Source organism: Chroicocephalus ridibundus, chromosome 6 (genome assembly GCF_963924245.1).
Source record: "Chroicocephalus ridibundus chromosome 6, bChrRid1.1, whole genome shotgun sequence".
Classification (NCBI taxonomy): domain Eukaryota; kingdom Metazoa; phylum Chordata; class Aves; order Charadriiformes; family Laridae; genus Chroicocephalus; species Chroicocephalus ridibundus.
In genome coordinates, this window is record NC_086289.1 from 37,047,526 (window position 1) to 37,074,387 (window position 26,862).

A 26,862-nucleotide genomic window follows, 5' to 3' on the forward strand; every position below is an offset into this window, starting at 1 on the left:
AGGTGCAGAAGGACCAAGCTCACGAGTAATTCTTCCCCTGACAAGCAGTAGTTTAACCGTGCGGCCCCTTGCCAGAGGATGCTGAGGATGATGGAAGTCCACACGTATTTCAAGGAGAGTCTGGGGAGGTTAAGGAAAGAAAAAAATCTATCAAATAACAGAGAAGCCACATGCAGCCGAGGAATTTTCTTAGCTGGACATATTTGGTGCCAGGCAGAGTATTAGCGTGAGTACTGTAGGCACTCGCCCTGCTTTTATGCTCTTGTCAGGTGTGTTGACCCCATGCAGCTGCCTCGTTTTCCTCTACTCGAGCCAAATTCGGCCCCTGTGCTGATCCTTAACGTGCGAAGAATCAGACAGGGCACCATGGAGGGCTGTGCCGCCTCGGCTCCACCCTTCCTCTGGAATTAGACACCCAGAGAGGCTTCAGACAACACTTGAGTCTCACAGCAAGCAGATGCTAAGAGGACCGATGTCCTGCACAGGGAATGCCCTTGCGACGGTCCCAGGTGTGCTCTCCGTCAGCCAGACAAAAGACAGCAGTTGGTACGTGGAGCCGGGGATACCTGATGCCAGCCCGGCACAACACCGGAGGAGGCTGATGAATTAGTCATGACCACGGAGGTTATACACAGGCATACGGACAACCGCACCACCGCCCTGCATCGTCTCACGGTCTGCAGCAAACCCTGATCCAGCCCCAGATGGGAGCAAGGAAGCCCTGCAGGTACATTATATTAATCCCAGGCAAAAACAAAATAAAAAAAGAAAACCCACAACAACTGACTTTTCAATATACCTCAGCATGAGCAAAACACACACAACATTCGTCACTTCCCCAGAAGGGAGCTGCAAGGCACATCTGCTGCTGCAGAAAGTTGTTTCCCATCGCTCAGCATCCACCTCATCCCTGTCTGATCCCCCGTTTAACCACGGTGGCTCCATCGCAGGATGGTCAAAGCCTCCAGGTCCGGCTCTCCTGGGAGCCCCCCGGCCTTCACGAGCGGCTGGCTGCCTGCATCTCCCCTCTCTCCCGGAGCCCTAAGTGCCGTAACACCTTTCTCCCCAGTAACCGAGCCTTTACATCTTCCTTTCAGACCAAATGCCTCCCATTTTTGCCCTTGGCCCTCTCTTCTCTCCATCCGAAATGACTCATTGACTGCTAGCCAGCCTAATGAACTGATGTGTGGCTACTTAAAATATTAGCGGCAGCCTTGGTTGTGGCTTGTTGTTTTTTTTTTTAATTTAACTTTTCGCTGCTGTACCCAAAGATCTCTGGTCTCCTCCCTTGGACGATTCCTCTCTTTTCATCTTGACTTCCCACCTTTGCTCTGTAATTTACGGCCGACTCCTCAGGGGACTTCTCCCAGTCCCAGATTTGAAGGACACTCCACGAGATAGAGCAAATTCCGCTGCAAGGCATTTAAATGCTCCAGGATGCCATGTTGCCATGGTAAAGTTTATGCATCAGGGCTATCTTGGTACACTCCCTTTAATATAAAGCGTAATAAAACACCTTTTTAATCACAAAATACTGTCCTGCTAGTGGGAATCTGTAAGTGAGGAGACCAATGGATTTTAGTGGAAATAGGTCAATAGGGCAGGAATTCGACACAAAGGATAAACACAGTCGTTGCGCGTTTCATATTTGACCACGGTCATTTTTCTGAATAAATTAGGGACCCAAATACCCCCCTAGGCTGCGCATCAGAGGCTTTTCTCTAGCCCAGCCCCCCCAACACCTCTCGGATGGCAGATACGCATCTGATGCCCCCCGGAGTGCCTTTCGGCAAGCTGGGAATTGCTGGGTTTGCGAATTAGCTTCAGAAGGGAAAGAGGTGTCTCCAAACTTGTCCCTCAGAGGCCTTTCATAATTTCCTCTACAATGCCTCCCCAACCACCGCTTCGTTATTCCTATGACCAGTACTCGCGCTGACGAACAATGCACGCTCCCCCGAGATGCTTTCTTTGCAAAAATCTCTCTTTTCTTTGCAAAAATCTCTCTAATCATCCTCACATGCCTTTGCTTCCCTCAGAGCAAGACGAAAAAAAAAAAAATTAAAAAAAAAAAGCCAGGGGGGAAAATAGCCAGTTTTGTCTTTCCCTCCCCACCTCTGTATAATTTCCCCTCCCCACCCGGTTCTCTCCCGTTATCTCTCCATCACCTTCCTGACTCAGGAAAAAGCCAAGCCTGAGTCAAGCGCAGCTTAGTGCGCAGGTGACGGTGCAGACGGCCACCCTGGCTGATAGCTTTCAACCCCTTTGTCCCCTCCACCCCTCTCCCAGCGCTTGCTCCATCCCGCTCCCAGCTGTGCTGGTCACAGGGGTCTGTGCCCAGGGTGGTCTCGGAGCCAGGTGGACACCGTTGCTGTCCCAACGCCCCAGCCGATGGCTTGCCTGGCCAGTACTGGGCATGCCAACGGAGCAAACCGTGGTTTGCTCATGACTGGTTCTGAAGCCATACCCCAATGCACAGATGTGAGATGGAGAACACAGAGTGGGTGGAGAACCTTTAGAGGGATTTCAAACCCAGTCAAGATCCCCCGATAATCCCGTTTCGGGAAGGATGTGGAGCGGCGCAGACCTTTCCATCTCCAAGTTTGCCCTCTACAGACTGTTTTAATGACACAGACAGGAACTATTGTGGCCGCACCTGCCATGGAAGCAAAGTGACCTTCAGAAAGGTGCCCCTGCTGCCCCCTCCTTCCTCCGGGTCCCCCTTGCAGGCTCTTCCACGGGCAGTGCTCACGCAACGGCATGCACAACCTCCTGCTCTGTACCCACCAGGCAATGAAATGGTCACTCACTTGGCTCAGGAGTTGCCAGCTGCTGGACGTGCCCTTGCTTGAGCCATCTACCTCCTAGTCTGAGGTCCGCTCTGAGCCACCAAAGCATGGAGACCAAGGACTTCATTTCCACGCCCCTGGTTTGAGAAGGAACCCAAGAGCATGCTCTGGTTTCTGCTAAACAAAGGCTTACATGTCCTTCACCCCCTTCTCCACCCAGACAAGGATGTGGCACGTCCAGAGAGAACGAGGCAACCCAGCTCCATTGCATCCAAAGCTAAGGAATAAATGCGGTTTCCACCAGCAAAGGAGGAGCTCTGCTTTCAAGTGCTAGGAAAGCAAAGATGGCCTTAAGAAAAGCAGGGCAGGGAGCGGAAAGTAAACATAAGGCTGCCTAGGAGGCAGCATCCCTCAGAGAGGGACACCCTCTGAGGACTCCTCTCTGCTACCACCGCAAACCTGTGGAGCTGGACACGGAAAAAGGCAGGAGAGACCAGGAGAGGGATCCCGGGTAGGAACCAGAGATGGGGCAGAAGTTAAATGATGGGAAGGGAAAGGCTGAGCCGCAAATGGGAGCGCAGAGAGAAGAGAAGCAAAGCAGACAATGTTTTTAAACACTCAAAAAGACAGAGAAAAGGTGTGAACAAAAAAAAAAACAAAACAAAACAAAACCCAAAAAGAATGAACTTTGGGACAAGAATACGAATACATTTCTGGCAGACTTGTTGCTCTCACCTGGCAGGGAGCAGGTCCTGAGCACCTTGCTCAGGACATACAAGCCCAGCTTCTTGTGACACCGGCAAAAGGAGGAAAAGGAAAACTTTCCCACTTCTATGTCCGAGTGCGGGTACAGGGACAGCAGCAGCTCCTACATCCAGCGTGGCCAGGCAGGCACCGGGAAGGCAGGGCGCTGGGTTGGGAAGCAACAGGATGGATCGCAGCAGCCCATTCCGAGTGTTTTTCCAGGCTCATTGAGGAACGGATGGTGGCATAGGCAGCATTTTGGAGAAACACTGCTATAACGAGGGGTTTTATAGATGAAGGCCATAATGTTTAATCGCCCTCAGCCAACGCTCTCACAGTTTAAAAAGGCCATTAAAAATATTGGCTCAAACCCAGGGGGGAAAGAAAAAAAAAAGAAAGAAATGAAAAAAAAAAAAAAAAAGAAAAAAAAAAAAAAAAAAAAAGACATTGCTGTCTCCTCCTTCCTCCCTACCCCTTTGGCCTTTGAGCATGGTTCTAACCCATAGAAGAGATGCAGCCATTGCCCAGCTCTAGCGAAGAACTACCTGTCAGGCAGGGGAAGCCGATTCCCCGCTGCAGGAGAATTTTTCCCACCCCCCCGGCTACCCAAAAAAACATTTGTATGGGGGAGCCGCATCCTCGGAAGGCCCTGGGCTTGCTGAGCCGCTCGCTGAACTTGGAGCGGATGACTTTCAGGAGATGCGAAAGGGGAACCCATCACACACCTCGCGCTGGATAATTTATTAGTCAAAATGTGCTCCGTCAGGGCTCCTCAGCACCGAAATAGATGCCGTTGGACGTGGTTCATAGAGTCAGCAACAGACACAGTTATCATCGTATAAATAGTCCATCAGCTGCCGTGACCACCTCGCTGCTCTTCACCTTGAGTTTTTGCCTCCCGCCCCGTGCGATGTGCAGGGAAGCACGCCAGGGCAGACGCCTCGCCCCACGCTTAAATTCAGAGGGAGCGAGTTATTTCCAAGGGAAAAGGGGGTTCTTACAACCTGAGCTTTATTTCTTCACACCGTGTGAAATCAAGATGCTTCAGGAAACAGTGCCCGCTTCTCCTGTTCTGGACTTTGGTTTGCTCTTCTTCTCCGAGGATGCAGCTCTCTCTGGGATAATGGGTTCCAGCCCAAAGCCGTGTGCCGGCACTCCTCCGCACACGCAGACAGGCGTTTTTAGTATCTTCCCCAAAAGATTTAATTGCCCATTCTAGCACAAGCGGCAGAATTTCTCCTCTTGCAGAGCCACAAAAGCAGCTCGGATTAAATGCTCGTGTTGTGGGTTTTTTTTTTTTTTTTTTTTTTTTTTTTAAGGACAGAACGTACAGTACAAGAAAATAAAAGGAGAGATTTATCACCCGAGGTGCTATGCTCCTCCCGAAGCCCTCGGGAGCTGTGCCTGGGTACCAGCGAGGAGAACAGAGCCCGCAGGGTTTAAATGTTCCTGCTCCGAGTGTAATACATCACGCGAAAGGGTGCTGAGACTTGGACCACAACCACCGTTCCCCCATGTCATCTAGACTGCGCTCGGTGGCTCGAAGGGACGGCAAATCACCAGCCCTGCCTGGCTTGGCCATTTTCCTCCCAGCCTCTCCGCTTTCCATGAATCTAACCCTAAAACCTGCCGCGGGAGCGCGGCCAAGAGCTGCATCGGTGAGTCAGGACAGCAGAGCAGCGCAGGGAGAACTGCCATAAAATGTTTGTTTCCCTCATTTCTGTCAAAGGCAACAATTCAACCCTCCACCGGAGGATTTTCTCCTAACGCGCAGGGCGCGGGAGACGCATTCCCAGGGAGGACGGGCTGCTCTGGGCATGGCCACCTGGGAGCAGCGGTGGCAGAGGACACTCTCACCCCACAGGTGAAGGATGCTTACACATAAAATTAGCACTTTTTTAACAGCCACCGTGCCTGCGCTGGATTCAGAGACCCACAAATCAGCTCTCCTACCTCTCCCCCACCAGCAGGCAGGCTCACCAGGGGAACAGGAGAGAAGTACACTGTAATACGCCCGGTAACAACTCTGAACCAGCTTATTAACATAACCCCGCATCTCCAGGCTCAACACCTTCCAGAAAATCTTCCATTAAAAAAAAAAAAAAAAAAAGGTATCTCAGAACCGGCCGTTTTCTCTAGGCCCGACACCAACACAGACAGCGTGGGTTCCTCCTTTCCCAGTGGTTGCCAACATCCCGAATGCCCGTTAAGTGCCAGGAAGTTAAACAGTCCCAGAAATTAAACAAAAAATACGCTCTTGTTTCATATTTACACATAAATGGGAATGTATAGTTTTAATTACCGAAGAGGCGTTTGCTGGGAGACCACCTGCCATGCAAACCATCATCCCATCCGTATCCGTTTCCAGTGGTTTCTGGATTACCAGGGAGCCAAAGCAAGATGCCAACACAATGATGAAGCATCAATTAGCAGTGGGGAGGGAGACGGGAAGCAACCGAGCCAAAAAAAGAGGGGCTGTGGCCGCAGCCACCATCTCTTCTCTGTGCTGTCTCTCGTCCCCTTGCATTGCCAGGGTGGAAAAACAGCCTTTGATGGATAACATGGCGTGAGGCACTTTTCCACCCATCAGCGTGTCCTCCTACAGAAATGTTCTGCTATGATGACTGCCTTTAAATCACGCTGGAAGGTCCTCCCAGCAGGTGTAATTTATGAGGATTTCAACACCCGAGTAGTCCACCGAGCGATCCGAATGTGGGGAAAAAAGCCGGCGCAACGTTAAGCCAACTGGCAACGAGAATATTAGAATTAGCACGTCCTAATTCCAAGGATCCTCCCTGATGTCCGGTTTAAGGGGCACACTTTGCTTTGCTTTCTTTGTTAAGCCGGGTCAAAATGTGAAGGCAGGTGTGAACAGCTGAGGCCACTTTGGCCACCTAACCTTAACTCAGAGGTCCATGCCACGCTTCCAGAAGGAAGGCAGGGAGGGACTCCAGATCTGTTAAAGACCACGTGAAACGCGTTCTGAGAGTTACTGCGACGATTTTTACATATAAATATACATATGTTATTTTATTCCTCAGCAGGAAAACAAGAAGAAAGACAGAGAACAATTCTTTTCAGACAAGGTTCCTTCTTGCTCCTGTCACTCACACTTCTATTACATTGTGCAAATAATTTTTAATTCGCGCTTCCCTTGGGATGCACCAGCTTTAGCAAGAGAGCGCTTCGCCAGAAACAGTGCCGGTCTCCTAAAAGAATCAACTTAGGAAGAAAAAAAGATGCCCTGAGGGTTTGCAAAGAGCCCTACGGACCATCTCACCCGACCCAGAGCTCCCTCCCCTCTCTCCTGCAGGACTTCCCAAGCCCCGGGAAGGACGTATGGATTGCCCTTGTGCAGTCTCCCGTTGCCCATCCATCATGGCACCTGAAATGTGTCAGGCAGGCAGAGACTGAGGCTGGGGCACCTCGCACAGCCCCGGTTTAACCCTTTTACCCCTGGTTTAACCCTTCGCTGCCTGCTCAAGCAGCACAGGTCACCTTCACATCCTGGTGCTGGGAGACGTGAAGGCTCCTGACCGTCCTGGAAATAAAGGAAACCCAAAGTTTAGCGAGCAAAGTGTGAGACCGCGGTCATACAAGACATTTTCTTAACAAGAGCTCGCAGGCCAAAGTCCCCCCCCTGCCTATTAATTAAATTGCCGGTTAGGTCACGATAAAAATCCTTCTCCTAAAGGATTCAGATTCCCCAACACCCCAGGCGCTGTGCAGCAGCGGCAAACGTGAAAACACACTGCCGTCTGCAGGCCTGATCCTGCCGGGAGTGCCGGGGCCCTCCGATTTCCACCGGGAAAAAAATCAATCTCTGTTAGAGCGGAGAGTTCCCCGAAATGAAAAGCCTTATCTAGAGCAGGTCGTGTTATACAACAAGTCACTCGCTTTGCCTGGGAAATGAAAGATGATGAGGCAGAGTCCCCGGTACAGAGGCTATCTCCATAAATCTGCCGAAAAGGAGCTGCGGATTACTTCACTGGATTAATTATCCGTCCTTCAAACAGAGCCCTGACCTCAGCGGCTGAGCATCTCCAACCTGTAAGTGCAGCCGGGGGACCGGGGAGGGAGGAATTTCGCGGGGCTCCAGCCCCGGGATGCCTGCGCCATCCTTTTTGTCTGGGGAAAGCGGCAGAAACACCCGTCGGAGCGATTGGGAATCCCCAGCACCGAGTGGCTCGAATCGCGAGGTCTCAATGTGGATTTCTTTTTCCCTGAGGTGTCAATTTGGGTTTCTTTTTCCTTTTCAATGGTGACCCCGCTTCTTGCAAAGCGCAGGGCGAAAAAATAAAGGGCGCGTTTTCATGGGGTTAAAAATCCTCAGATTGGAAGGAAGAGGGAGAAACGACTGGAGGGCTTTTTCCCTATAGGACATGGGAATGATTCCCAGTGCAGGCAGGCTCGGCTGCCCCGGCAGGACAAGGTAGCCAAAGCTGCGACACAGCCCGATCAGCGCTCCTCCGTCATTTCAAGCTTAACAGCTTTGTAAGCTGGCGGCATAAAGTTGGGTCTTAAGTCTTCTTTTATGTGGTTAGGGTTAATCTTTTAGTTTTATTGTTTTCCTGTCGTGGGAGGACCTTGTGCAGGAGATGGCCGTATAAATAAGAGCTGCTGCAGTATATCCCACGGCGCAGCTACCCAAGGGCTGGAGCCGAATAGGACACCGGCAAGTCCGAATTAATTTTTACACCCCGCCTCCAAATCATACCAATGCTTTAGGTATTAATACCAAAGAAGTGATAAATGGCTCTCGTTTATCAGCTTTCAGTCCTCTCGCTGCTGTATATTCAACTCCAGCAGGTAAAATCAGAGCTCTGTGCCCGAAAGCCTGGGAGAGGCATCACCCATCCCTACCGTGAAACGGGAACAGCATCGCCGCCACCTCCCCTCGTGGAAGCGAGCCGAAGAGCCAGGTATAATTACTACCTCCACCGACCATTTTCGCTTTTGCTTACGGTCGGTTTCTAATTTAATTTGCTTCCCCGTTCCCATATGTTAGACTGTTGTTGCCTTTTTTTTTTTTCTCAAAATTGCCATAAAAATTTACCAGCTCAGGCACAAAATCTGCTCGCTGACCTTTACCATCGTGATTGAGGATAATGACGAGTTAATTAGGCTTTACCTGCCTGCCAAAAAAAAAAAAAAAAAAAAAAAAAAAAAAAAAATCGCTTGCCTTGGGTGAGCAGGATTTTGGAGGCTGGTTCCCATGTCCGGGCTCTCACGCATCAGAAGGTAGCATCTTCTTTCAAAAGCAAGAGGAAAATCATGGAAAGTGTAAGAAAATGCCTTGAGCAGAGCCGGGGAGGCACTCACGCTCCTGCTGACTTCAGGAGAAAAAACTGTCTGCCCCACAATCCTGTTTTCTTTAAAATTTGCCCTTGGCCACAATCTGGCAGCCAAAAGGAACTGGCAAGCTCTGGCAACCAACTCAACTCAAAGCGGGAGCGGAGTATCCCAAAACCTGGCTTCGGGGGTTTTGGGAAGGTCTGCCTGAAGCCGAAGGTAGGGTGAGGATGAGGAGGAGGGAGGAGGTGACAGCGGGTGCCTGCAGTCGTCCCTTGGTCCGTCCGTGGGCTGATCCTTCCCCGCTCCGCAAGATGCTGGTGCCGACAGGAGGAGGAGGGCTCCTGGCCAGTTACAAAAATGCTCCTCAATTCTCATTTTTGGCCAAAAAAAAAAAAAACCCAAACTAAAAAAATAAAAATAATGCAAAGCATTTTAATCACTCTTTGATGTGTTCTGCCCGATTCTCCGATAGGAGAGCTGCCCCCCGCCAGGCGGCACCAGGGGCAGGGATTAAGCTCTTGGCATAGGCAAACAGATGCCAGGCTCTTTGCACTGATCCGCCCGCCTGTCACTGTCACCCCGCTGCCACCAGGCTCCCGGGCCACGCCTGGCTCCTACCACCATCCCCACCAGCCCTAATGGCTAGGTTTCGACTACTCTGGCGCTGAGCCAGGGACAGAAAGGGACTTGGTGGCTATTTCGCAGGAAAACCCGAGAGAGACACGAAAATAAGAGCACGTGTGAACATTCCAGGTAAAAATCCAGCGTCCAAGGTCTTGCCGCCTTGATTCAGCAGAGCAGCCGCCACCATCCGAGGAGCAGAAAGACCATGAAGCGGGTGGGTGCGTTTAGCAAATTAACCCTCTATCGATAGCGCGGTTATTTCTGTAAGTTTAAGACACCTCTTGGAAGCCCAGAGCTGTTTGTATTGCACCAGGGCCGACAAGGGAAAATTGGATACCGGCAGCATACTGGGTCAGAAAAATGGCCCGTGGCCATCAGCAGCTGCCCGAAGGAGGGTGTACAAAGAGGACAAGGGCGATTCCCCGGCTGCTGAGCATCTTTCAGGCTTTGAGCTGGGTGGGGATTTTGTCAGATGAAGGCTTTGGCCGCCCTCGTAGTAGTTCAGCTGCAACCTCAACCACAAAATTAGCCTGAGGTTTCAGTCCAGTCTCCAGCGAAAAAAGGCCCGTATTAGCCAAAAGAAAGTCCCTGCTGCGCTTTGGCCAGTTGATACACACAATCCAGGAGGAACCTTGCATCTAATTCATGCTGGGGGAACATTAGAATAAATTGCAGAGGGAGTTAGAGGAAGAAATAATCCTTGCATCTTCAAAGGTAGACTGACCTGGATACTTGCAGTCAGGATCAGCGGACTTGAAAGTCAGGGTGAAATCACCTTGACCCCAGAGGTTGATTAAAAGAGCGTTTGAAACGGCTGGGCTTTGAGGAAGAGAAACCGGGAAATTATTTCCACACGTGTAGGTGGAAGGAGCTGCCAGCCAGCCCCCGAAGCATGAGGCACCGCGGGGAGAGGAAGCGCTGCTGCCATTTCTCGCTGGGAAGGATCCCCCCCACCCCGGGAAGCAAAGCCAGAAACAGGGTCACAACCCAGCCCCACCAAGCTGGTCCCTTGCTGCTGGGTCAGCCTGAGCATTCTGTCCGTCCCCAGGGCACAGCCCCACCAAAGCAGCGTCCGAGCGCAGCCCAGCGAGTGTCAAAGCCTGCCTCGGGTATGGTAGAGGCACACTGACCTCAAGGCACCTTAAATGAGACGGGTACCGGGCTCCAAAAAATTGGCCTTTCCAAAACACAGCTATGTTTTGCATGGAAACACCCACCCAGACTACCCTAGCTCTTTTGCCATCAGAAGACGACCACAAGCTGCGGACCTAAAGCAGCCAAGCATTGCCCAGCGAGGATCCACGGGCGACGGGCTACACCAGTATCAGCGAGCCACCCATGCGTGCTGGAAGGGTTCCCCGGGCTCCAGAGCAAGGCTGGGAAGGCAGGATCAATCCATGTGGCCATCAGGAGACAGAAACCCTCCACCGCTCTAATTCAGCTTCATTCTCCATCCCTGCGCCCTCGCGGGTCCAACCCCCTGCCTCTGGCAAGGCTTTGGGAAGCCAGCCCTCAGCACGGAGATTTTCGGGAAGCGCCACGGAAACCACCAGGAGCCCTTCAGCCCGTAACCAGTCCCATTCCCTCCCTAAACAATAACCATCGCACCGCCAACGAGAGTTTTATGCCTGGCTCTTTGCAGGTCTCCTCCATGGCACTGTGAGGCGGAGACGTTTGTGGTTCGCCATTAGGACGGAAAGGTTTCACCATGAGATCTTGGCAAATTAGTTAGAAACAGTGCCCGCTGCTCAAGGAAAGGGAGGTGCCGTGAACGCCGCACTCCGGCAGCGCTGGAGGTAAAAACATTCAGTCGTAGCAGTAGGCTACGGCAATTGGCAAGGGCAAATCAAAAGAACAAGCAGGACAGTTGAGGAGAAACTTGGCCAAATGCGATTTCCCAGGCATGGGATGTACAAAGACTCATTGCAGGGCCAGCTCCTCCAGCCCCGCTGGGCTCCCCACCATGTTTACCCCTGAACTTACCTGAGACGATGGTGTAGCCGATGCCCCGGGGACGGCCCTTGTCCTGGTCGATCGCCGTTATCATGCGCACAGTGGTACCCTGGGGAGAGAGAGGAGACGCGTGTTACAGCCACCCCGGCCGAGCACTGCTGGGGCTCGCAGGGTGCCCGGCCGAGGCACTGCACCTCTCACCGCGGGGCACGCGCTTGGGAAAACCTGTCCAAGGACGAGGCACACCATGGAAAAGTCCCATCCCAGCTTCTCAGGGCAGTTCAGGCTCACCACTCATCGCTCTTGTGCAAGCTGTAAAACTCTGCTAACCCACCCCAGGATGTAGCTAGTGACGCTGAGGGTAGGACCAGCAGAACGTGTCCTCTAACTGACCCACCCAGCAGGCTGAGCTTGACCACAGAGGAGGCTTGGACCAGGGCAAGTGTCCGTAGGGACCGGAGAGAGTGCCACAAGACTCATTGCCCGTGCTGCTCATCCCCGGCCCAGAGAATGAGGATTTGAAGCAAAGTCAGCGTGGTGAGCCCAGCTATGAGTGCTCGAGGCAGAAGAGGAAGGAGGGACTGAAGGTGCATCGATCAAAGGAAAGCCAGGAGGTGCCTCCTCACAGCTGCACAGGCTGAGCTCTGGCTGACAAGCAAAAGCTTATGCTCCTCCATGGCAGAGATTTTCATCCTGCCATCCCTTGAGAACCAAAGGCCACAATTCCCTCTCACCACGAGCTTCAGCACTGGTCACTAGACCAGAGTTATCTACCGCTGGCTTCCCAGTTTCAACTGGTCCTCTTCTGCCCCTGTGTTCTTCAGATGAGGTACACCAGGCAACAAGGGATGCTCACGCTGGCCATCAGCATCCAGCTGCATAACCAAGGGAGCTGCAGAGATTTGAATTGAAACCTTTAAGGAGGAGGATGGGGGATGGACAGATGCTGAGAACAGCGGATTGCCCATGGGCAGGAGCTTCTGCAGCTACCAGCTCACCCACCTCACCCTCCACCCTGCAGGACAGACCTGTTTCTTACAGCAAAGCAGACAGATGCATGAGGCCGAGTGTCCCCCCAAAACCAACGAAGAATGTAAGAGCGACCCCGAATCCTTGTTTAGTTCTTTAAATAAAAACATCCTGTGCTTATGTCAACTCCATAAGCTGTACTTCCCCCGCCGCACTGCAGCGAGCCCATGTGAATACAAACACAGCCACATGCACATAATTAATGTAGTGTGAAAAAATTTACAACTCAGCTGTTCTTGTTTTCATTGCTTCTTTTCCCACTGTTAATAAACCCATTTTAATATATTTTTTTTTTAATTTTTTTTTGCCCGCAAAGGAAATGTCAACAGAGGCGTTTGCATATCTAACAAGGGAGCACAGCGGGACGGCAGCATGGCGTTGGCCCTGCAATCCGTCAGCTGAGGGCCACGGGGAAAACTGCTGTGGACACATCACTGGTGGGAAGCGGGGACTTGCCGTCTCCCTGGATTTCGGAGCCATGCCCCTGCAGGCTGGATGGAGATGTCTTGCCGCTGGCTGGCCATAAAGAAGGCTCCCTGGGCCAGCCGGATCTGCCCCTTCCCTGATCTCTGAGGGCATTCCGATAGACTCCTTAAGTAAATCCACGTTATTAACCGAGAACATTAGCCATAAATCCCAGGTCACTGGCCTTTGAGCAGCACTCGGCTGGCGAGGCTCAGCAGCTGCCGGAGAGCCTCTAAATCACCGACAATAACTGTCCTTTTCCAAAGGAGCGAGGACTGCTAAAAACCACCAGAAAAGTAGGAAAGGAGTGAGTGGGAATGCAGAATGAGGGATGTGGCAAGGAGGGCATGGCAAAGCAGAGGGGGGAAAAAAAAAAAAAGAGGAAGGCGTGTGATCCAGCGTGCTCTCTCCCAGCCTCTTGTGCTTTGATCATCCGACCCCACGGGGCGGGCGCGAGCCCCCCTGGGCTCCCCAGCGAAGGGGGAGCTGCTGCGTGGCATGGGGCGGTGGGCGATGGCGCTGGGTGGGTCTGACAGCTGGCTCCTTGCCTGTCAAAAAGCCGGGGAGCGGCACAGAATGATAAGTGCCGCCTGCTGCGCGGCACGTTCCGAAGGGGAGGCAGCTGCGGGAGGAGGCAAGTGCCCCGGCGATGGCCGAGGAATAGCAATCGGCACGCCGACGCCGGGGCCGCTTTATCTGCAAGAAAGGTCCCTCTTCCAGCAGCCGAGGGGAAAGGCTGCCGGGAGAGATAAAAGGATGAGCGCAGATGTCACAGTCAGGAAAGTTGGGGAGGGGAGGAGGGGGGGAATCTCAGTCAGATATCTCAGCAGCTTGTGCCATAGAGATGTCCGTAGGAAAGAAATTATCCAGACATCTGATCCCAAGAACGAGGGCTGCAAGTAAGATTCGCCTGGTCCTCGGCTTCCATGCTGCTGTTTTCTGAGACTGGGTATCCCCCTCTTCTTCTTGCAGCCCCCATGTGTCTCCTACACAAGCCCCTTCACCAGCCCATCCTGGGATGAGCCACACTTCACCAGGCACCGTGAAACAAGTGGCAGAGCGGGGCTGAGCCCCTACTGTTCCTGGATGCTGTCTCCTGGCACCACACCAGGGGCAGGGACCTGGGCACCTCCTCGCAGCCCGTCTGGTTTCCATCCTTCCCGCCAGCTCCTTCACAAGAGGTTTCCAGTATCCACAAGACTGGCAGATCCCAACTCCCAGGAACGAACGATCCCTCCCGAAGCATCCGCCCAGTGTTTTAGGACAAGCCTTTATGCTTCTGGGGAAGAGGCGGAACAAGCGCCAGAGGATGGGCATAATGCTTATCCATGTAGCTAGTGGCAATTTCTGGGTTTCTAGCGAGCAGTGACAGCTGACGCAGCCGGCCTCGGAGCACAATCACTCAGCACGGTCAACAGGAAGGAGCATTCCCCTTCAGCACACGTCTGAGTGAGACGGGGAGATGATGTGACGCAAAACATGACGCTAAAGCCCAGGCTATACTCATCTCTTAGTACCTGCGATGATCACGAAGCATCTTGCCCACCACAGCTGCAGGGACAACTAATCAGAAAGGAGAGACAAGAAATGGGAAAACATGCAAAACCAAACCCCTCGATCATGGCCATCCCGCAATGGCAGAGATTGACCTCTCGCCAACCACATCTCAACAATTTCCAACTCCTCTTCCAAAACCCTACCAGACCACAACTCTATTCCTTTGGCTATCTAGGTCCTGGCACGGCAAGGGCAGGAGACGCTGCGCTCTAGCTCCCATAGGCAGCCAGCTGCACCCCTAAATTGGAGGGCACCTTCCCTCCGTCTCTGGCCAAACACATCTGGCAAGGCATCCACTTACTCACGGAAAACCCAAGCTGACATCCAGCGCTGACAGCTCTGCCCAGGGCTCTCCCCAGGTATTTGTGGCATGAACCTGCGGCTCTTAAAAACGCTCCCAAATACTCCTGACGTTTTTTCAAAGCAAGGAACAACTCGGCTGCCTGCCACAGACAACAGTGGCTGCAAGGAAAGGACACGGGTGGTGGGTACAGACCAAAGCACCAGAACAGAATAACCCACTCCCTCTAGGGAAGGAGGAAGAAGGTTTAGAAAAGTAATAATCTGGAAAAGCCTATGCTTAAAAAAAAGGCAAAGAAAATAAAGAATGGCACATTATCCAAACAAAATCTGAGGGTTTTTTGAAGAGGGGCAGGGGTAAATCAATCCTTTTTTAATAAAACCCTGAGCTTTTAATAAAGTGTTCACACTGATGGGCTGGAAATATTGTAAGAAAGAATTAACTCGGAGCTATTGAGACTCTAGGGCAAAAATAGCACTGATTCTATGTTATTTCTTTAACCCAAGGAGTTTGTGAAGAGGAGGGGGATGGTGCTGAAGAATTAAAACTGTTTCAGTGATATTTGACACGTATCTGCTCCATGCTCTCGCAAGGGAGTACCACTGCTGGTCTCGGGACCAAGCACCAGTGGGGTTTGTCTCTCCTCTCGCCTCCGTGGGGCTCCCCCTGGGATAAAGCACACGTTCACAGGCCTCAGCTTGTCTCCTAGGTAGCAGATTCCTCCTCTTTCACCCCCAAAGTGAAGCTGCGATGCTGCCAGGACCATGCACCAGCTGAGATCCAAAAGTAAGGGCTCATCAGACCATCAGCATCTCTGCAAGGGGAAACGTCTCCTCTTCTCCAGCCCCTATTAACCTGTCTGGAGAACATCAACGTGCTGCGAGGACAGACACGCACAGACTCCGAGGATGAAAAATACAATGCCGCCAAGCTGTAGACAGCTTTGGGGCACTTGGGTGCCCTGGGAGAGACATCTAAGGGACGCTGAGATGATAAACGGCATCAAGAAAGAAGATACAACACCTACAGGGACAGAAAAGTCTCTTCCCACTGCATCCTCTTCCTTTGCCCGATAAGAAATTTCTTTCTTCTCAGTGTCCGAATAAACACGTGCCCAAAACACATCTAAATTATGCTACTGGATCCTGGCCTGAGAAAAATAACAGCTACAATGGCACTTCTCTCCCCTCCCGTGCCCCTCCACCCCTTTTTCTTCTCCTTCTCCTCTTACAGGATTAGGGACTTGAAAGGCAAAGCGCAGCCCAGCGTTGCAGCAGCAGGAGGAGGGGGGAGCGCTTCAGAAAGCTGCCAAGGAAAAAAAAAAATCCTATTTCTCACTTCTTAATTCCAGTCAATTCCAGTCAAAGGGCTGATAGAGATCTGTTTGCGGTAATTTGCTGCAGTTTATCCACTCTTTTCACCTTCTATCGGCTCTTCACTGACGGGCTGGCTGACATGCTGTTACTCGAGTGAGGAAATTAAAATTTGATGCAATAATCCCAAATAAGAAGGATTTTATTAGGTAATGTATACACTTCAGATGAGGTATTCTCGCCTGATACATTGATAGAGGAACACAGACATGCTGTGCACCACAGATAAAAAGAGAGGCAAGAGAGAGACGGAGAGCGGGTGCGTGGAGCAGCAGCAAGTCTAGGATGAAACGCCTTGAGCACGCCTTGGCCTGCTGGGGCAGACGGCAGGCAAACGTCACCCACAAACGCACCGTTGGCTTGAGCTGGAAGCCTTGTTTTGGGACACGTTGGCCGAGCCCAGATTCCTCAGCCAAATTTGCTGTTATCCTTTCGGTAACCAAGCCACTCTGTAGGGTGACAGCGACTGGCTCCCTTGGGTGGTAGGGCAGAGCTGGTGAGAAGACTTCCCGTGGGGAGATGAAAATGCGCGTTCAACGCCCATGGCTTGCCATAGCAAACCACGTCCTTCTTTCAGCAGTGGAGATTTCTCCCGTGAAGGATGGGACTTTGGGTTGAAACCAGAGAGCAACAGCACTCAAAGTACCACCCGCGTTCCGCAGTCTTCCTTTTTACCACGTCTCCAGTGGCACCTATCCATCTTGGATATCTCCATGCCTTTGGAGACATTACATGGGGCCAAGAGAATCAAAATCTCATAGAATCTTCATGGTTGGAAAGGACCTTTGAGATCATAGAGTCCAACCATACACACACAAAAAAACCCCCTACAATCTCTGTCACTGGAGCATGCCCTGAAGTGCCAAATCTAGACGTTTATTTTACATATATTGTTCTTACTAGGAATTCAGAAGAAATAGGCTCCCTAACGTGTTTCTCTCTAGTCCCCTTTTCATAGGATCATGGAACCTTCATCTATCATAGAATCTTCTCTAAACCGGTCAGAAAACTGCCAAGAGTTCGGTGAGTGCTCCTTCATTCGTTTCCTACGTCAGGTTACACAGCACCTATTTGCTGCTTTGCCTACTGCAAACAGTCCCGTTCTGGGAATAACTGTAATGCACGTTGCTGTATCAACACAAAGAGATCATTAAGCTGCAGCCTTATTACATATCATTAATCTGAGAGAGATCCCCTTCTCCTGGATGCCGGCTCACTCCAGGCAGGTGATGGAGTCTATAATTTTTGATACTCGTGGGAATTCCAGTTGCATAATTTCATCTAAGGCTTTTCCCACTAGTTAAGGTTGAACGAAGGAGCGTTTTTGCTTCCCTGCAGCTCGTGCTGCCCACCACAGAAATACCCCTGAATCCCAACGGCACTGAAACTCATTGAAACTCTCACTTCATGAAAGTAATTCACGAAGCCATTTTTTGGCTGTCTTCAGGCCGGCAGACAGGTAATGTGCTGTCTGACCGCGGGATTTGTGACAGTAGGACTCAGCCCTATTGATCCAGCACTCTGCGTGCCGTCAGAGCCAGCACTGTGCTTCAAAGCGAGTGAAAAGGCATAAAGTGAAGCGAGCTGGAGTTCCCTCTACCCCTGCATGATCTAAGCCATCCGGCGTTTGGGATCCAGCACACCAGAGACGTTAGGGGATGCACGTGCGGTATGGATGCCTACCACACCGCCATTTGAGGACAGAAGGTTTTCCCATCCATATACAAAAATATTTGCCCTCTAGACAAAGCGATGGGAGGCAGAGCTGTGCTTTGGGAAGGCGGATGCTGCTGCCAAGGGTCGGTCCTGGGGCTGAAGGTCCTGGGCACCCCTGCTGGGAGCAGAGCTAACAACAAAGCCAAGGCTGCCCACCACGCTCCCCCGCTGTCTGCTGTGGGGGGGGTGGGTGGTGGAAAAAAAGCCCTGCTGTACTAAGAGACCGGGAGACGTTTTCCACAAACAGCGAGTTTGCTGACAAACCAAGTTGCAGAAGAACTAAAATGATTGGATCAATTTGGCAAAACCTGGGGGAAAATGCTCAGAGTGCTGAAATGGCTGATGATTCTGGCATTTTCAAAACTGCCTCATTTCAGGAACGTTTACTTTTTTCTTCAACTTTGCTATTAGAAATGGCATGCATATACGCTGTGGGGAGGAAATGGGGTGACTGTGTGCTAAGAACAACAGAAAACCTTTATAAAATTTAAAGAAAATCTTTAGGCAAACACTCTATTTGGGTTTCAGGCTTCCCACACCTCCTTGCTTAGGCTCCCTTTTTAAAAAAGAGCGTAAAATACTTGGGAGCTGGCTTGAAACACATTGTTTCGGAAAGAAAAAGCTTTGCCTCTCTTTGAGTGCCCTTGGGATCTCCCGATTCAGAGCATTTGCACTTCAGCATGGAAACAGGGCTCCTCTTCGCACCCAAGCCACAAAGGTCGGGGCAGAGCAATGCCAACGGATGGAAGGAAGGACAAGTTATCTCTGCGAAGAGGAGGCTTCCCTCCAGCTTTTTTGGGATACCTTGTGCTTTCTGCCCCGTACCCTACTCCATCCTCCCTCGGCTCCCGGCGCAACACCGCGGTCGTGGACATGGGAGAGAAAGAGCAGCCCTTACCGGAGGCGAGTTCTCGTAGATGTTGGTGCTGTAGGGCAGGTTGATGAAGATGGGGTCCATGTCCTGCACGTCTGTAATGGTGATTGCCAGGTTGGCCAATGTAGACAGCGGCTTGTTTTTATCTTGGTCCTTGAAAAACACAAGGGTTGGCAGGGGGAGAGAAAAGATTTCTATCAGAAACACAGAATTATTCAACAGCATTAAGTCTCTCACAGTTGTAGTTGGGTCAAAATTTCTGCCTAGTCCAGGTAATCATCTCTTTTTCAAGCTACCTGCTGGAATTATTGTCCACAGTGCAATATGCATTTCATTCCAGCGTTAGCACTTTTAAAGTAAAGCAAGCACCAATTTAGTTTTCATCACATTTTGGGGTGAAAAAGAAGCAATGCTGCTCAACATATACTTCAGAATACAAATTCTCTCCTAACGCAGATACGCCCCCAGGGCACCTCCGCACCGCGAGACCCAGGTGTGGTTGCCAGCAGACTCTCGTACCAGCACATCGCGGCAGCGCATCTCATCCCCACCAGCGCCGACGCCTCGGCACAGCTTGGGCTCCGTCAGCTGGAACACGACAAATCCCACAGGCTCCCTCACGTTTCCACGGCTCTTCCTAACCCTGCGGGCTGCGTCGCAGCTTTATTCTTTTCTGTGATCGCTGCTCTGAGCAGGAGCATCATTGCCCTTACACCCCACCGCAACCCATCGGGATGGAGCCTCAAGACCCTTCTCCACGAGCGCTTTCCCAGGGAAAGGCCCTTCTCCAGCAGCCAACTCAACAGCAGTATGGGCTGCCACCAGCTTGTCCTGGCAGTGCCCTGCTGCCACCAGTTCTCTTGCTGGAGCCTCATCCCGTGGGTGCTCGAAAGCAACCCTTTGCTAAAAGGGCAGAGGCAAAGAGATAAGGCGCAAAGGAGAAGAAAATAAAACTCTCCTTACTCCCTAATCAAGCACTGTGGTGAAAGGCGACCATTAGAGGTTACCGCATGCTTCTGCAAAATGGTTCTGAACAGCGGCAAGGACTGATTGCCAGGAGATTAATGTTAATTTAAACCGTATTCAACAACACAGCTCGTACATTATCCTCTTAACCTGCAGGCCTCAGCGTTTATGGCCTGGATGGATGCTTATTTCCAACTCGCCCTCTGCTGTTAGTGTTATCAGGTTGAAATCTTTCGTTTCTCCAGATAATGTTTTTTTCCCCTTCCCTTTCACCTCTCTAAATTTTTGTTAGGTATTGCAGGTAGCACTGAAAAAGCAAGCACGTTTCACATTTTCTCACCTTCCCAGCCTCTTCCTGCCCTACATCCCCGGCATGAAATGGCTCCTGCCTTGAACCAAGGCCCCACGGCTCTTCTTGCAGCCACACCGAATTCACCACATCACCCCCGTTCCCACTCCGGACCACGCAAACTCTCCATCAGGCAGGCAAGAGACTGCATTTGCTCTTCCAGCTCCCCCTGTGCTGGCGCAATTCTCATCCTCCTTCCCGGACTGAGCTTTGTCCCAGGGTTTCTTGTTGCCTTTCTGCTAGAAATTACCAGCGCCCCGCGACCGAGCCCAGGAAATATTTGGAGACTTAATATTTAACTCCCTGAGTTGGAAATCACTGGAAGCCAGCAGTGTATTAGGTAGCAAGTGCCAGATACACCATTTTATGTCTGCTGGGAACTGCTCCTGGGACACGGGGCTGGATGGAGCTGGATGGACCAAGGTGGCACCCCAGCGTCCTTGAGGAAACCAGAATGGGACATGTGGAAGAAAGGCATGTTTCCATCAGGGATTGTGTTTGGTCCCAGATTTTCTAACCTGCTAGACAGCTCAATGGCACGTCCTGGGAGAGCGCGTTGGCGACACAGACTGACTTGGAAAAAAAACAATGGAGGAGGCCTCTTATCACTGGAGTATTTAAAATAAAATGAGGTATGTTTCAGAAAAAATAAACTTCTGGGGAAAATTCCACTGCCTTGAACATGAAGGGAACGAGCTGAAAGGTTGAGCTGTTTGCCTGTGGCCCTGGAATCTGCGAACTCCCAGCCTCCGTTGGCCGTGAAGAGCAAAGCAGTCTGGCGCGGCCCTCCATGTCCTCGTGACATTTGTGGCTCTGCATCAAGACAATGATCTTGATCAAATCACATGCTTCAAGAGCTCCAGCCAGCTGCCTGTAGGGTTGGGAAGGGTTCCCCCCCTCTCCTGAATGCACAGTTGGCCAGATGTATTGTAGGGCTGAATTTCACCTTCCTCTGTTGCATCTGAGATGGGAAAGGAGCCACCACACAGAGAGCCTGCTTGTGCGGTGCTCCTCACTCACACGCTCCCTACGGAGCTCTCACCAGATTTAACACCAGGAAAGAAGTTTCCCATAGGGGTGTGACAAGAATTTGCCATGGTGGCCACCTGGACCCCCTCCTAGGGGTCCCCTCTGGCATCGGCTGTATAGAATCATAGAACAGAATCATTGAATTGCCTAGGTTGGAAGCAACTTTTCAGATCGAGTCCAACCATCAACCTAACACTGATAAAAACCATCGCTAAACCATATCGCTAAGCACTACGTCCACTCGTCTTTTAAATACCTCCAGCGACGGTGCCTCAACCACTTCCCTGGGCAGCCTCTTCCAATGCTTGATAATGCTTTCAGTGCAGCAATTTTTCCTAATATCCATCCTAAACCTCCCCTGGTGCAACTTGAGGCCATTTCCTCTTGTCCTACAAATCCACCCGTTATAAACCATGACGGACCGGGAACGAGCCCGGAGAATTTAATGGGCCGCATGCCTCCTCTCCTGCAGCAGGCAGGAGAAGACTCACCGTCGCGTTGACCTGGAGCTGGTACGCCTGAGTCACTTCATAGTCCAGCTCCCGTATCACTGACACGATGCCGCGGCCGCTGTCGATGGCAAAGAAATTGGAAGGGGGCTGGAAGGAGTAAAGCACGCTGCCTCCTGCCCCCTGGTCCGGATCCGTGGCGTTCACTATGAAAATCGGAGTGCCCACCGGTGTATTCTGGAAATAAATCAAAAAAAAAAAATACATCGGTAAAATTGTGCACCAGCCTATTTTCCCATCCAACTCACATCAGCAATTTCCTTTGCCCACCTAAAGGAATATCTAGAGACCCAAGAACTTCAGTCCTATATTTTTGGGACATTTATAAGTTATATAGTTGTTTTCTTTATTACAGTATTGCAGCAGCTATAATAGTTGTTACACGCTTATAATAACAGTTATACAGCTGTGGTCAAGATGGCACTCTATCACAAACCCTTATTTTCCCAGACATCACAACTTTCCAGAAAAAATTACTCTTTTTGCTGAAACTTGTTTTCTGCCCAAAGGCACTTTTATTTTCAACGCTGATTCCCTCTCTGTTTTCACCACGAGGCATTAAATGTAAGAGAGCCTCTAAAAAAAGACATTAAATGCAACACAGAACTTTACGTAAAATTCAAAGTTGTAGTTTCCACAGCAACTACAACCTGGCGCGATTAACGCAGGCATTAACAGTTAAATCGTCATAAATCTGGAACTAATCTACATGCATAAAATATGCAGCTGAGTGCACAAAATCAGCAACGGCAAATGCAGTTTGGCACTTCTTATTGTTTAACTTCACAGAAGGGAGAACAATTATCCATTTTTGGTGGAACAGCTGCATGTTCCTATGCAAATCTTAAATGCATATTCTTGTCTCTCTAAAGGCAGAAGCACAAGACCGCAAGCAAAAAGGCTTTGCTGGGGACCCAGGCTGCAGGTACACAGGGATCGCGACCGCTTGGGCAAGTCCCTATGTTGGTAGCACGGTCACAGCCACGTTAAGGGCTGACAAAGAGCTAAAACTTGAAAGGGAGACAGCAAAAGGTCAGGAGCAAGATGTGACAACAGCTGGTTACGGCCAGTTGGGATAATATGGATTATTTCTGAAGACCTCTTCCCAAGCCCTTGCATTTTATTAACTTCATTTGTACTAAATTATTTGTTCTCAGCTCACAGAGAAGTATCAGGAAGGTCAGAAGGAGACTTCAGGAGACGCAGAGCTCAGAAGATGGGGTACTGGTTCCAAGCGAAGCTCCTCCTGCAAATGCTTGGCCAAAGCTGAGCAAGGAACTGAGCCATTTTCAGGTTTTTTTGGGAACCACAAAGCTTGCAGTGAACCACAGCAAGGCTGTCCCAGCCCAGCCCCTCCGTTAAGAAAGCATGAGAAACCAGGACCCCACACTTGGAGATCCGATTTAACTAGTTTAATACTGGGTGATGGCACCATAAAAGAAGCAAAACACCTCAATTTCCCTTAGTGAGGCTCAGGCCAGCAGAAACTTGCCTTGAAGGCGGGTGGCAGGACTTGCTGCGAGCTGGGTCAGGAGGAGCCCAGGGCACATCCCACAGCTCTTGGCACCCTCACACCTGCCTGACCTGGCACCCAGCCACGCAGGGACGCTCCGGCAGCTGAGCTCGCCTCAGGCTCCGGCAGACCTCCCCTTATTTCAGCGTCACTTCTGCCGAAGCATGAGAGGTTGCAGTTCCCCCCACCTAGACTTTTCATTTGCTTTCTTCCCCCTGCTCCCCTTCCCCTCTCTAAATCAAGCTGCTAAAGAAAGCCTCGCAGGGCATGGCCCCAGGATTATTTTTTAAAGTGCCTTCAAGTATTTTTTTGCGATCAGCAATCATAAAAGCATAAAAGATATAGCTAGAGGGGACCCTAAAAGAGAAACCTGTCCCCGTGCTACACCTAAATCATTCCCATCCTTAAAGCCTCCCAGTGATGGAGATGCCACAGCCTTCCCAGCCCATTTGTCCCAGCATTTTGCCACCCTTTGCCTTACAACTGCTCATTTTCTGGCACGCTTAACCCACATCTTGCCCTGCTGCCGTGTAAGCCCTTGAGTCTGTGCCAGGCACACAGCACGTTAATCCTGGCTTGTGCATTTGGGGAGCTCAAGAAGTGGTCAGATGGGGCTTTGAGCAACCTGGTCTGGTGGGAAGTGTCCCTGCCCAGGGGAGGGGGCTTGGAATGAGATCACAGAATCGCAGAATGGTTTGGGTTGGAAGGGACCTTAAAGCCCACCCAGTGCCACCCCCTGCCCTGGGCAGGGACACCTCCCACTAGACCAGGTTTCTCCAAGCTCCATCCAACCTGGCCTTGAACCCCTCCAGGGATGGGGCAGCCACAGCTTCTCTGGGCAACCTGGGCCAGTATCTGAGATGATCTTTAAGGTCCCTTCCAACCCAAACCCATGATTCTATGGCTTGGTCAGCTCAGGAGGCGTGTTGGGACAGAGCAGCCCTTCGTGGGGGGCTCTGGTGGGTGTTTGCTTTCTGAGTGTGCCCAAGACACCTTCTGGGACAGGACTAGAGCATCTCCCCACCCCTCTTAGGGCTACCTGCCTCCCCCCCAAGCCTGGAGCATCCCGCAGCCCTGCTCTCCCTGCTGCCAGGGCGCTGCTTCCACAGCCATGGTCCACACGCTCCACCAACTGCCTTCTCAAATTCCTCCTCCAGAGCCACCGGGGTATCAATGTCAGGACCAAGAGCATTACAAATTAACCATTAACGGGGGGAGGAGGGGGGAGGCAGCGACAGCGTAGATGCAGGGTTGCACCGACGAGGTCTGGGGTATATTGTCCCCAGGAATAATACTATTCATAAGGATAAAGCTGGACTTGATGAATATGTTTCCTCTTCTTTTTAAGTGCCCCTAGCCACTCCTTTTAACATGCAAATCCTCTCTGGTCACCCGTGATTATGGGGCTGCTCGGCCTGGTTATGAAAGAGGAGAGCTTGATTTCCCCGGCATTGTATTTCATACAATAGCCCAAAAGCAGGCTTTGAAGAGAGTTCATCTCCTCGTCCTTCCAAAGGAGAAGCTGCCTGGAGGGACACAGAGGTCACCAGCTTTGGTGCTGTCAGCTCCGGCCCCCGCAGACGCCGCCTGAGCTCTAACTTGGCGATTACCTTATTTTTATCCTTATTTTACAGCTCTGCTGACCAGGTCCTGCTGTTGGCCAGGACAGCAAAAATCCATACAAGCCGGGTACCAGCTCCAGACAGAGATCTGGCTGGCCCTGGGAAAGGGTCACGGGCATCAATACCAAAGCATCAGAGGGGCTGGGAGGGCACCTGCAAGGATGAGGATGGGGGCACGAGCAAAGCATGGTGTTGGTGAATTTAGGAGGGGAGCAGAAGGGCCCCCAGGCAATAGGAAGAGCGTTACAGGAGCTCGAAGCAGAACAGCACGGTCGAAGAGGGGGAAAATCCCTGATAACTGCCCAAAAAACTCAGGTACTGGGAAAATTTCACTATGGAATGCGTGCCTTTACTCCCAAGAGCCGAGGTCAAAGGACGCAGACCTGTAAGATGTGCTCTGGGTAATGCACCTTTTTTCCCCAGCTTAAATTCAAGTTAAAAAAACCCAAACCAAACCAAAACAAGCAACCAACAAAAAAAACCCTAACCTTCTGGCAAGGCAAAACCAGCTGCGGGATGCAGACATCGCATATTGACAGTCCTCCAGGAAAAATGAGGTCTTATTTTCAGTGCTCGTGCCCAGGCAGGGCACAGTCAGGGCTCAGAGGAATTTCAGATCATCTGCCTTAAAAAGCTCAAGAAGTATGTCTTCAAAATCCTCTCGGCGTTTTTGGGTCAAACCGGCTCAAGATATTCCTCAGCAGGAGGCCGACGTCTTTATTTCTCAAAAGATGTGGCCCATCATCTAAACAATGGAGCAAAACCTCTGCAGGAACAGAAGGGGCTGGGTTTGTGTCTGGCAGTAAATAACAGGCAAAGCCCCGCGCCAAGGCTAGCTCAAGACCGTCTTTCTGCTTTTTCAGCATTTGGCCCATTTATAGGGCTCTTCCATGTGTCCCTCCTGGCTCTTCTGCCTTAGTAAAGATTAACCGTGGCTGCGCTTAGCTCGCCCACAGGCAAAACCAGCAAATTCTATCTTTTCAGTCCAGAAAAAACAAAGGAAACACGGGCAGATGACAGCCTACAGGTGCTCGTGGCAAACAGGTGAGTTTTCTACACGAGTCGCCAAATTTCATCATTTTTCAAGCTTTCGCCTCCCTCCAGCAGTCAGCGGTGGAGCTTCACTCCACCACCAAAAAAAAAAAAAAAAAAGAAGTGGTGACAAAACTGTGTCATATCATTAAATCTTTGTTACGACGCCAGCAGATGCAAGACAAAAATAAACGCGCGGACAGATGCCTCCTGCGGAGGAAGAGGAGGGCGAACGGGAGCGGGACCTGCTCCCAACCTGTCTCCATCACCCCATCCTTCATCCGACGGCTCAGCAGGAGCCAGGTCCAGCACCCAGGTCCGCCCAAGGTAGCTCCGGGAGGCAAGGGGCTCCGCTGAGCTGCATGGGCTGGGGATGCGAGGCAGCCAGGCTGTCCCCCATTTTGCAATAAATGAATAACGCTCCCTCGAACTCTTGTAAAAATCTTACGGGAAGAAGTTGAGGGGTCCTGTTTGCTGGAAAGAAATACGGAATGGTAATAGTGTGTTTGACACCCGGCTACCCAAAGCACCGGGAGACCAAACCAAAACCAGCAAGAGCCCAAACCTTTAACCATTGTGAGACTACTCTGTTTCAGTGGATCACCGGTAGCAAGGGTAAAGGTAGGTTAAGATAAGGAATGAACAACCCTAAGCTCCCTGTGCAAATACGAAAGGCTGTTCCTGCACAAGGAGGTGGCAAAGGAGAGACCAAGACCTTACCTCTCTTGTGCTGACGCAGCAGTAGGACAAGGCAATAGGAACTTCCGAGTGACCAGAAAGTTGTGTTTCTGTCCAAAAGCTCTCACGGGTATGGACCAAGCATGGCCCACCGCAGCGAACCCCTCCCCTGGTCTGGGCTGTCACCTCCCGGGCCACCCGCCAGCACGAGTGACCAGCCACAGACGTGCCCTGTGTTAACCCTGGTACGTCTGGTGGGTGTCCCTAGCTGGGACTCCAAAGCCTTACACGATATTTGCAAAAGGGCAGAAGAAGAGGTTATCAGAAAATGGCATTTTTAAAAATATTTACACCCCCCTCTCTGGCCACGCCTCTAGTCTTTAATATCTTGTTATGAATCCTGCTACAAAATGCAGGAGCAATAAAGCTCCTGATGGATGCTGCTCC

The 26,862-nt window shown here is 51.2% G+C and overlaps 1 protein-coding gene across 1 annotated transcript in view; it reads right to left on the minus strand.

Annotated features, from left to right (window-relative positions):
* CDH23 (cadherin related 23) overlaps nucleotides 1–26,862 on the minus strand; it is a 212,293-nt gene that overhangs the window by 96,608 nt on the left and 88,823 nt on the right. Inside the window, exons 7-9 of the mRNA XM_063337560.1 lie at nucleotides 21,553–21,747; nucleotides 18,742–18,870; nucleotides 11,433–11,511 (exon numbers count right to left, since the gene is read on the minus strand). Coding sequence (XP_063193630.1) covers nucleotides 11,433–11,511; nucleotides 18,742–18,870; nucleotides 21,553–21,747 — 403 coding nt within the window. The remainder of the gene's footprint in view (nucleotides 1–11,432; nucleotides 11,512–18,741; nucleotides 18,871–21,552; nucleotides 21,748–26,862) is intronic.